The sequence below is a fragment of the Azolla caroliniana genome, unplaced genomic scaffold, assembly GCF_043228905.1.
Source record: "Azolla caroliniana isolate FFs.n. ecotype wild unplaced genomic scaffold, voAzoCaro1.0.p SCAF_1, whole genome shotgun sequence".
Classification (NCBI taxonomy): Eukaryota; Viridiplantae; Streptophyta; class Polypodiopsida; order Salviniales; family Salviniaceae; genus Azolla; species Azolla caroliniana.
In genome coordinates, this window is record NW_028230436.1 from 723,514 (window position 1) to 735,164 (window position 11,651).

Sequence of the window (11,651 nt, forward strand, 5' to 3'; positions counted from 1 at the left end):
TTAAAGAAGATAGATTCTAGAGCCCTAGTTTTTTTCATAAAATATGTATATATTAAAAAAATGGTTTGAATGATCCTTTGTGTTGTGGTTACCTCCTTGTCACACTCGCCAACTCTTGTGAAAAAATTCTACCCTCTACTGTCCCATCAAAGTGCCCTAGTTCAAAAGCAAAGATGGTGTTTCCCAATTCTTGTTCCCTCCCCACAATGCATTAATCTACCTCAAGACTAGTTGACTACGATGTTAGTCTTTTTGAGTAGGCATGTTCTTTGTGAATGGTTAGTTCCTCGATATGCTAACTTCTTTGTTGACCCTACCCATGGTAACATGCATCTCCTACATTCTCCTTTTAGGTTATTGCGCGCGCGCGCGCGCGTGTGTGTATCCAACATCTTAAACAACTTGAGGTTAACCTCCATCAAGGTTATCCCAAGGTAGCACAAAGAATCGAAGAAGCAACAAGTAATTCCTTTGAGCACCATCAATGTTGAACACAAAGGCATTCCACAATGTGTCAAGCTTTGATGTGTGAGCCCGTGCAGACTAATATGATACTCAAGAGACCTTGGAGTACTTATACCTAGGCCCATTCAATTTTCCTACGATAGTACAAACTCTACTATGTTGGCAAAATTTGAAGATGGATTGGATTGGCTACACAATAGTAAGGTATGTGGACTTCTTTTATGTTGTATTTTTCACCCCCTTGCACATGTGCAAATGCCAATTGAGTCGAGGCTTAGTCGAGGCTTAGCAAGCCTCGATGACTTGGACATGAATGACCTAAAATTGGCTATGGCAGTGGGATTGGATAGGTCTGGTGTTCGAAATCTGCTAGGGCCTACGGGAGGGGCACTGCATTTGCCATTTATTGATAGTATGTACTACGTTTATCTGTAGACTACATCATTGCTTTCTATTCCTTCCTGTCGTGGCTCGCTCTACCGATGCTACCAGATCCGCAGAGGAGAAGATACAGACTAGCGCTTCCATGGATTCTTCTCGGCATCCCCTCCTCCTCAACAACAAGGACGAAGAAACTCTCAGTGCAGGGGATGATGGATCACATATTCAAGAGAAGCCTCTTCAGTTCTATGATTGGCTCGGAAGGCCATTATCGCCCATCGCAACATCTCCTCAGAATAAGAGCTCGCTTGGTGGTCGCAAAACCCTTTATTTCTCTCTCGGTATTCCTTCTCCTTTATTATTTCGGCTCTTGCTCAAGGGCCATTGTGATTACTTCCCTTTTTTTATTTTCGATGTTTGATTCTCTTAAGATTTTTTTTCAGGCACTATATGTCTGTGGTATACTGCCTACTTTGGAATGTTTTTCAACATGGTCCTTTTCTTTAGAAATGTGTTAGGAGAAGGTAGTGGTGCAGCAGCAAATGACACCAACAATTGGCTGGGCACCATGTTCCTCTCGTCTCTACTTGGCTCTTTCATTGCTGAATCTTACTTGGGCCGTCTTTGGGCATGCGCTCTCTTTCAATCCATCGCATTAACGGTAAAATTCAAACCTGTGTTTGTTTACCGGCAAACGTCACACGCCCCATTGTTTAAATGCATCTGGTCCCATTTGAATTTCTTATCCCTACTTGCTGGTGATTGAAGACAGAGTAGCAAGCCGTGCTATTTGTTATGAAGTTGCAATTGTTTTACAGTAGATGGCCAAGAAAATTATCAGTGTTGATGTTTCTGGCATGAAAGCTACTCTGGTTGAATAGCCTAAATATAGCCAATGAACCTAAAGAAAACAATGGTTACTTTATTTCAGGCTATCAAGGTCTATGTTTGGGTGGTTGATGTACATCTACTTAGCTCATTTCATGAGTTAAGAAGCATTAATAATTTCCCCACATGAGTTATCATGGTAAGTGATGATGATGATGTAATTCAGGGTGTTTGGCATCAATGCATTATGTATTCAGGTTGTTTGTATCATTATGTGATGCCTCGATGCATTAATGATGTTCCTGATGCTTTATGCTCTGGCAATGATGCAGTATGATTTTTTCGACGTATCATGATCAATGTATCTTGCATTGATATATTATGATGTTCTGAGTGTTGTGCGTCGATGCATTATAATGTTCTCAGCACCATAATGCATCAACGCATTTTTATGTTCTTGCTGTCTTAATGATCAATGCATTATATTCTTCTCATTTCCAGCATTGACAGATTATAACAATAAAAATGATTGTCATAAAATTTATGTCTGAATGTGGTATATAATGATAAATAACAATACTCAGGGTATGGCATTCATGACATTGGCAACGAGTATACTTGTATATGGAGGCTCATCAAGCACAGCGGAGCTTGTGTTCTTCTATATCTCATTCTACCTTGTTTCGATTGGGTGTGGAGGATTTCAATCCAACCTACAATCTCTCGGTGCAGATCAATTCGATACTGAAGGGGAGAAAGCAACATTCTTCACACGATATCTCGTGTTGAACAATCTCGGCATAGCGTTGGGGGACACTGTGATAGTATATATAGTTACCGCTAAAGGATGGGTTTTTGGATTCTCCATGTGTACAATAGTGGGATTAATGGGTTTGACCTTGTTCCTATGTGGGTTCCCACTCTTCAGACAATATAAAAACTATGGGAATCCTTACACAAGAGCTTTACAAGTGATTGTAGCTGCAGTGAGAAAATGGCGCCTCAAGCTTCCCTCAGACAGCTCATTGTTGTATGAGGAAGACAAGGGCCATAATAGACAACGTCTAAAACACACTGATAACTTAAGGTAACAAGAGAATCCAACACTTTTTTTGGTTTTAAACTGAATATAGTGATTTATTGAACATCGATATTGGTGGTGTTTATTATATAGATGGCTTGACAAGGCAGCCATTATTAATGAAGAAGTGGCAGCCATGGCACATCGAGTGCAAACACCTATTCATGATAAGTTGCCCATTCATAGCCATGTATCTAGCCATCATGATCAAAATTGTATCAACACAGATTGGATCAACGAAGACAGTATCATCAAAGATGGGATCAACAGACATTATATAAAACATGGTATCATGAAAGATGGTTGGATGTTAAGTAGTGTTACAGAGGTGGAAGAAATGAAGGCAGTTCTTAGATTGGTTCCAGTATGGGCTGCAAGCATCTTTTTCAACACTGTCTACTCTCAAGCAGGAACACTAATGATTGAGGAAGGTGAAACAATGGACACCACATTCTTTTCCTTCACCATGGAGCCCGCGACCATGAATATGTTCAATATCCTTGCTGTAGTGCTTCTCCCACCTTTCTACAACATTGTTATTGTGCCTTTTGCCCGACAATTTACTGGCATGCCACGTGGCCTCTCGCCATTGCAGAGAACTGCTGCCGGGTATGTGTTATGCATCATCTCGCTTTCATTGGCTGCTATCTTAGAGGGCATTCGCATGCGCCGCGCAAATGCTGGCCTCTCGGCCCCGTCCATCTTTTGGCAAGTTCCCGAATTCGTGCTCCTGGGCACCGCCCAATTTTTGGCTGGCATAGGCCAACTTGAGTTCTTTTATACATACTCACCTCTCTCTCTGCGGAGCCTTGGTAGTGCATTTTGCTTGACTTGTATTGCATTGGGGGATTATGTGAGCTCATTGCTCGTCACAGTGGTCATGTTTGTGACTACGAGGGGTGGTGGGGAAGGATGGATCGCAAGCGCTGACCTCAATGATGGACATTTGGATTACTTCTTTTGGCTCATGGCTGGGCTAGCATTCCTTAACTTGCTCTTCTTTTTGGCTTGCGCTAGGTCCTTCATGAAACAAAAGTCTGAGGTTGAAGAACGTGCTTCCTAACCTTCCATTATATAGGGAGTTCGTAGATTATTAGCATGGGTTGCCCAAATCTAGGGTTCATGGGCAATGTATATGGTGTGAGTGCAATGATAGATCAATGGCGTTGAAAACCTTAGGGTATCCCTATTTCTGCCTAGGATATGCTTTAAAAGTAGACGATGAGAATGGATTGTCTGACCTTGGGTACATGGGCGATGTATATGGTGTCAACCCAATAGTAGTCCATTGTTGAAGTAAAATCCTAGGTTTTCTCTATTTCTGCCTAGGATATGCTTTGAAAGTAGATGATGAGCATGGATTGTATGACCTAGGGTATGTGGGTGGCATAAGTGTTGTGGACCCAATAGTAGCCCATTGTCGAAGGAAAACCTAGACTTGCTAGATGTTGATAATGGATTATCTGACCTACGATACATGGCGGCTTAAATCTTGTGAACCCAATAGTAGCCCATTGTTGAAATAAAGCCTAGGATTTAAGTCAATGATTGGGTGGAGAAAACTCATCTACAATTTGATGCCTTGCAAGGAGAAAAACATTCTAGCTATATGATGTACAACTACTAGTTGTGCCCAAAAATGAAGAATATCTATTTTTCTATTTTATTATTTTCATGAATGCCAACTTTAAGGCCTTAAAAAAGAATTGCTCAGCAAAGATTTATAAAAATACCTATCCAAAGTAGCCTAGATGGTAATGATTAAGCTAAAAAAACAATATTGCATACAACTGGTGAATGAAAGCTTAAGGGGTTAAGTCTTGCTTCAAAACATTGTTGTGATTTAAAGAACTCTAGGTCAATAACAATGGACAAATCTTGATCCCCCTTGCGTTAAAACTAAAAAGACAAGTGATTATACCCAAGCAAGTCCTTCATGTATCATCTAATTTTATATCCATTTAGATGATTTTTTAAGCTCTATAATAAACTATTGTCTTATTAGTCAATGTAATTGTTTAAAATGATTTAAGAGATAATATATAGACATATTTGTACGTAAATATTAACAATGCAAATGTGTATTGAATTTAATATTTCACATGAAGGAACACTCCTTAGAGATTTTGAGTCTAACATCTAATAAAAGCAAAGATGTTTCCTAATTCTTGTTCCCTCACCCATCATGTGTTAATCTACCTTGGGACTAGTTGAATACCATGCTAGTCTTATTGAGTTACCATGATATATGTGAATAGTTAGATCCTTGGTATTCTAACTTCTTTGTTGACATGGCCCATGGTACCATGGATCTCCTTCTCTTTATAGGTTCTTGTGTTTGTGCCTTTCGAGAATTGAGGATAGCATTGAAATGGTTTAGTCCCCATGTTAACAAGGGTGACAACATTGGAAAGGGCACAATAACAATATGCTTGAATGTGCTTGAGTATTTTTTATAAACAATTGTTTTGGTTATCTTTTGGAAGTATTTTAAAAAGGCCTAACAAAAAATAAAGAGTTGGTTTCCTTGTGGCTACCATTGAAAAATAGAATCATAATTTGTGGCCAAACAAAGCAACAATCCATTTCCTCTATGGCACACAGTGTCCAAAACAAATACCTTGCATGTTTTGGTTTTTACTATCAGATAGCTTTGAATTTTAGAGAATTACTTGAAGAGATAACACAGTGTGACTATTGATTATGAAACCCATTAAACAAAAGTTATGACATTATTGTCAAACATGAGTTGTGCCCTAATTTTCTAGTTTGATTGAGAATCCATTTCATTTCTTTTTGGGAGAAGGAGTTTATAACCTACTTTATAACCTAGAATCCAAACACAATGTTTCCAACTGAATTTAGTTGATGGGCATTCATGTTGTGACGATTATTTTACTTTTAGATTTATCTTTATCTATACAATGGTACCTAACATATTGTAATTTGAACAATGGAGGTTGTAAATTGCAAGTATTTCTCTTACTCTTAGATTTATCTTTATCTATAGAATGTTACATAACATATTCTAATTTGAACAATGGAGGTTGTAAATTGCAAGTATTTCTCTTACTCTAGGTGAATCTAAAACAATCACAATAAGACAAGTGTTAACATAATGAAGAGAACTTTACACATTCCATCCTCATGGTCAACATGGTTATGGGCATGTCTGCACCATACTACCATGGTCACATTTGCAATTTATGGGGATACTTGTATAAAAATATAATTGATGAAGCTGGTAAGTCAGTAGTAACACATTGTGATACACACATTAAAGAAGATACGAACTTATGACTTGAAACAACAAAAAAATACACCGATCCATGAATCTTAGATATGATTGGAAGTAATTGATAATATGTCATAAATTTCGTTACACATGCATAACCAAGCCAGTTCTGTAGCAACCAAGAACCAAAGTACATGGGTATCCTCAATCAAATAAGCCTTCCACAAAAAAGCAATGAAGGTACATCAAATCTTTTTAACAACCCGATTGAGAGAAGCACAACTTAAAACTATATGAGCTGAATATGTAGAAGAGGATGGACAACTTCACCATGCATTGGCAGCATACATACACACAATGCTTTTATGTTGTTGGGCAAAGTGCTTCTTCTGCCTTTTTGATTTTGCAAGAATCAATGCTCTGTAGTGACTGCGATGGCATCATTTTCGAATGGCTCATCCGGTGTCACAACTGATTCCACCATCTCGGCCTCAAATGTCTTGGAAGGCAGCCTTTCATACATTTTCGAACCCATTCGCATAAGCCGATTTGAACCTTGCCGCAATACTTTAGCCCATTTCAACCCATTCCACCTTTGCTGAATATACACCACAATTGCCAGTATAACTGCAAAGAGAGGTATAGCTATATCCCCGGCTTTTGAATAGAAATCTGAGCTTGGGTTTGCATACTGGAACTCGTCCGAAAAGTAAGGATTGAATACTGATGGCCGTAGACCATCATAGATGTGAGGCAACAGCCTTAACACTGTCACTCCCACATAGAAAATGCTCCGTAGAGGTTTCCCTCTAACTACCCATATGTGGTTTCCAACCACTTGTGGAAGGAGGAAGAGATCTTGGACCAATCCATAATATTCCTTCAATATCCTTTCCCAATCATATTGCTTATGCAATCCACCCCTCCAGTCCATGTACAAGGAAGAGCTTGCGGGTCGACTGCTTATTCGTATCGAGTGTATAATAAGCACCATGAGGAAGCCGAGGACATGGACCCCAAGGCAAATTAACATCACTTTCTTATCGCTTGGCACACGCCATGTCTCAAGCGGCCTCCGAGATTGAAGACGGAGCCTTGACTTGTATACCTTTTGCATTATCCTCAATGTGAGAAGAAATGTGGCGAGAGTGAGCAAATTTACCATGTACCCAATGGCGTGAGCCATTTTGCCTTCATTGAGCACACTCTCCCTCATGTCTTCTTGATCTGAGGTTATGCGTGCAAATAGTGCCTCCATCCCAGTGATAAGAGGGATACTAAACCCGACCCCTTGCACTGCAAGCATGAGCAGCGAGATGTAAGGGGTCGATTCCGCATGGCTTTTCACATAGATAAGCTGCCCAATAATGCACCCTAGGATAAGACTTAGTGTAAGCATGCTAAGCACGCCTTCTAAACTCTTCCTCGAGACAATTTCTTCTCTTTGTCTCTTGTAAAGGATCGGGAATGTCTCGAGCTCGATGTCCGCGAAGTAGAGGGGGTCATCAGCTGGACGTTTACTTGTCAGCGTTAGCATAACGGTAGGGTTCATAAGCCACCTTGCATTAGCGGGCGGATACCTAACCCTAAGCTCCATACGACAATCAAGACCTTCTTCTAAGAGCTCTTCATTCTCTTGCAATGTTTTCCAAGCTATGCTCACTTCTCTACATCCCACAAGAAACATTCTTCCTGAGGCAGGGTCATAGAGACCCTCAGCTGACACATCACTTACCTTGTTTCCAAGGTTGTCTTTGAGCTTCAGCTGTGCGGCGATGCTGTAGTAGCTCGGTTCATCCTTGTTAGACGATGATGACTTCTCAAAGGGCGATTCAGCCTCTGAATCGAAGCTATAGTTTGATGATTGTGACCAATGAAGCTTCACAACATCTTGTATGGCCACTATGTCGAGCTCCACATACTGCTTGATATGTGGAGCTTTGAGCGAGGTCGGGTTTGTGATAGCTAAAGATCTCAATGAGAGGTCCTCAAAGAGACCCAAAAGGTTCCCATCGGCCGAAGGATATTCGAGCAACGATTTTTTGATTTGCTCTCCGAGCCCAGTCGGTTCATCTCTCTCTAGGATAGCACCTGCCTCGTTGATTGCGCTATATTCATATGAGATGCTGTTCATCACATCATATGAGAGTTGGATTGGGTAGAGTGCAAGGCGGAATGAGAGGGGATAAAACTTGTCAGAATCCCCATCACTCTTGGTGGAGCTAGAAATGGTACCTTGTAGGATACTCCTGTGCTTTAAGGAGAGGGAGAGTGGGATGAACATGCGAATTTTTGTTTCGCACTTGGGCAGGCCACCATTGTCAGCATCGGGTTTGCATCCGACCATACATAACTCGCCCGAGTCCCCATTCCACTGTCCCTCGGAGGCAAGTGTGAGACCATCTAGATTGGATCTTTCAAATGCCAAGTTCTTGTTTTGAGAGGGCAATACTGCGCGGAAAACTGCACTAATCTGAGAGGAATGGTCGCCTTTTTCTCCCTCCACGCACCGAATGTCTTGCACAAGGAGTTGAGATCCATTGAAACCACCATCCATGAAGCTTTGATCCTCCTCTAGGGTAGAGAAAGGTCCAAATTTACTGCACGCAGAGTTAGATGTTGAGCAATTCCAATTTGGCAACACATCAACCCATTGGCCAGTTAAGATCTCCTGTATAACTGTGCAAAATGCCGTGCCTCGGTAGACCTTCTCTGGTACGGAGAGAGACTCCTTTTGAGAGCACGTGGATGAGATTAGCTCCCCAGAACTGAACTCGTAATTGGAGTAAGGACCCAGTTGGGAGTAGATCTTGATGGGGTCGAAATATCGGGCTAATTCAGAAGGCCTACGCATGCTTTCGAACTGACCAGTCACGGCACGAGATGTGAGAATGAGGTCTTTCGGGTACCGAAAGAATGCCTTGAGTTGATTCTCTTCATTGAAAGGGGGCGAGAACACGCCGCCTTTCGATACCGATGGCAACCAATCAAAAGGCTGGGACAGATTCTTACCACGGTCAGGGATCCGGGTCGAACCAACCAAACACAAGATTCTCTCTCCACTCCTCATCTCGGCGTAGATTCCTTCCATCAAGATACCCAATAGAGAGAATCCAGGATATACTTGGAATCCTTCTAAGGCGCTATTCATATAAGACAACGCTCGCTCAGCCGAGATCCCGAGCTGAAGTACCACACTCACATTCACTATATTTTCCTTCTTGTTCCCAATTTGTTCACCCACATCCACGTCAGTCAGCCACAATGAAGCAAGATGAGCTCCCTTTGTAGTGTTTTGATCAGAAGGAGGTACAAATGGCATCAATGGCCTCTTGTTTTGATTATTTACTCCTTTGTCCTCTTCTTCATTCCATTGTCCATTGAGGAATGAGAGCTCATTGAGTATAGACCACTTCTTGTTCACCAGGTCTCTGTGGAAATTAGGGTTTTCTGATACATCTGTGAGATGTGGTGTGCATTGTTGTTGAACCTCGGCGAATCGAGTGTATTCCGATTTATATGCAAAACTTCCCCCTTCCATTGAAGATGACGATGACGATGAACCATCGCCCCATAAGCTTCTGACAAGATTCGCTTTGTCATGAGCTAGATCTGATGATGAAGATGAAGAGGAGGAAAGGAAACAGAGTAAAAGAAGAAGGAGAAACCATAGCTGCCCTGTTGATTCTGCTGCTGCAGAGGTCTGCATTTCCAATGGAGATTAACCGAAGAAAAGAGCACAATAGGGTCTGTCAGTGAGTTTCGTGGTGATGAAACAGAGATGGGGTTTTTTTTCCCAGTGTTTCAGTTAGGATTTGTTAAAAGCGGAGGAGACTCTGTAGATTGGGTAGGTCTAGTGAAGAAAGAAAGAGAGAGGAAGGAACAGAGAGCAGACCAAAAAGTAAAAGAAGATGTACATATGTATTTTCTTCTTCTATCTATCAAATGTTATTTAAGACAATCGGAGCGGAGCTACTCATATAATATGTCTGTATGTATATGTACATCATACATGTATGTATATATGTATGTATGTATGTATGCATGCGGAGCTACCGGTATAATATGTTTGTATATGAACATGTATATATATATATGTATATTAATATATGTATGTATGCGGAGCTATTGATATAATATGTATGTACATGTACATATATATATGTTTGTATGCATGTGCATATATAGTTTATCCCTCACGCAACAATGGTTTGTAGAGTAGTCTTGTGACCTACCCTCCAAATGGTTCGGACAAATCTCCACTCCCTCTCTTGACCCCTCACTCCGACAATGCGTTGTGCCGATCATTATTGCATTGTGTCACTCTTGTTGATCCCTTCCTTCCCCTTGTGGTCGCTACTTATATCTATGACCAAATGAATAAGAGGCTCTGTAAACCTCGCGTTTATGTATGTGTTGTGTGTTGACCTAACCGAGCTCGCTTCAACTCTCCATTTCGTCAATATGGAGAAAGTGACTAAATGAATAATCACCCTATCTAAAGAAGAAGAAGAGAGAAGGAGAAGGACCAACCTCTTGGTCTATTATGTTGCTTGTGTAGTAGTGCGAGTCAAATTGGCTATGTATGTTGGTTAGTGTGAACAACGAGGGGAAACACTGAGGGATGATTATCACCCATGTACACATATAAACACATTCACCTCTAGTGCATGGAATAGTTACACACACAACCCTAGACAACTCTGGTGCATTGAGTAGAGACGCTTACCACTCTAACAAATTTGATTGGTGAGGTTGGTTAGTCATAAGCACATAATGGAATGGTCTCAAAGCTTGCTACATTATTATGTTTTCCCCTGGAATAATAGTGTGTCAAGGGGGGTTCTTTCGGATTAACTCGCTTTCTAATCTATGTTGCCATAAATGTGTTCCTTTCTACTAGCAACCGAGTATGAATGGGTGAATCCAATCTAAATAGTGTCTTTGAGAGGTATGTGTTGCTATAGTTTCATTTTTTATATGGACCCCACATAGTTGCCCTTGCAATAAGGCCCACCCACATGTGGTCTATAATAAGCTTTGCCCATCATGTAGCATGTGTCATGTTATGCTCTAAGCTTTTTAAAGAGCACTTTGTTGGTTGTTAAGACACTACTAGAGCCCCCCATGAATCCAATCTTAATCTTCTTCTCTCCTTGATAGAATGTGCATTAGCATTGTCTCTCTAAATGGATAGTCTATTGATTGAAAACACTTAGTTTCAAATTCTTGTAAAGCCTATATCTTCGGATGATAGATTCGTCTTTTAAAATATAAATACTTGGACGGTTTTGTAAATTAGTTGAGCGTTTGTATTTAGAGCACTGGAAAACATTGTGCTACGAAGATAATGTCTCAATCGCCACTTTTTTGTTTGCTTTTACTGTTGCACCCTGTTTTAATATTTTGTCAAGTATTGTCTTATCACTAGCACAATATCATGCACGACTCATAGGTAGAGTAAAACCAATAGAGATCAATTGAGATGTGAAACACCCTCAAAGTAATTTGCATTTTCTCACACCTGTAGAGAAATTTGTCAAAGATCTTCCAACTATGGAACTTGTATTATACAAAATTTCTGCTAAAAATGGGGGAATTCCAGATCATTGATGTCACTTACTAGCACTTGTCAATCTTCATCCTATTGAACTTCAAAAT

At 40.6% G+C, this 11,651-nt stretch overlaps 2 protein-coding genes across 4 annotated transcripts; one reads left to right on the forward strand and one right to left on the reverse strand.

The window, feature by feature from the left end:
• Positions 1-894: 894 nt before the first annotated feature.
• On the forward strand, positions 895-4,424 carry LOC147868117 (protein NRT1/ PTR FAMILY 8.3-like). Of its 3 annotated transcripts, XR_015529372.1 has the most exons (5): positions 895-1,187; positions 1,290-1,507; positions 2,259-2,761; positions 2,849-4,001; positions 4,064-4,424. XR_015529372.1 is itself a non-coding variant. In XM_087315548.1 (4 exons), the coding sequence occupies exons 1-4, from the start codon at positions 992-994 to the stop codon at positions 3,816-3,818; spliced, it is 1,887 nt and encodes a 628-aa protein (XP_087171674.1). In that variant the 5' UTR covers positions 895-991; the 3' UTR covers positions 3,819-4,424. The 3 variants fall into 3 exon arrangements, 2 of the variants coding, with proteins under 2 accessions (XP_087171674.1, XP_087171685.1); XM_087315548.1 differs by having other exon boundaries at positions 2,849-4,424; XM_087315559.1 differs by having other exon boundaries at positions 1,052-1,187; positions 1,354-1,507; positions 2,849-4,424.
• Positions 4,425-6,098: 1,674 nt separating this feature from the next.
• LOC147868118 (PII, uridylyltransferase (DUF2921)) lies at positions 6,099-9,893 on the reverse strand. Its single transcript, XM_087315579.1, has one exon. It carries the CDS (start codon positions 9,697-9,699, stop codon positions 6,403-6,405), a length of 3,297 nt encoding a protein of 1,098 aa, XP_087171705.1. The 5' UTR covers positions 9,700-9,893; the 3' UTR covers positions 6,099-6,402.
• Between the last annotated feature and the right edge of the window lie 1,758 nt (positions 9,894-11,651).

Excerpts from the sequence above, each read along its gene's own strand:
- LOC147868117 (XM_087315548.1), top strand. The coding sequence starts at position 992 with ATGGATTCTTCTCGGCATCCCCTCCTCCTCAACAACAAGGACGAAGAA. Across the intron at positions 1,508-2,258 it reads TTCAATCCATCGCATTAACG|GGTATGGCATTCATGACATT; the intron begins GTAAAATTCAAA and ends AACAATACTCAG. Across the intron at positions 2,762-2,848 it reads AAACACACTGATAACTTAAG|ATGGCTTGACAAGGCAGCCA; the intron begins GTAACAAGAGAA and ends TTTATTATATAG.
- LOC147868118 (XM_087315579.1), bottom strand. The coding sequence starts at position 9,699 with ATGCAGACCTCTGCAGCAGCAGAATCAACAGGGCAGCTATGGTTTCTC.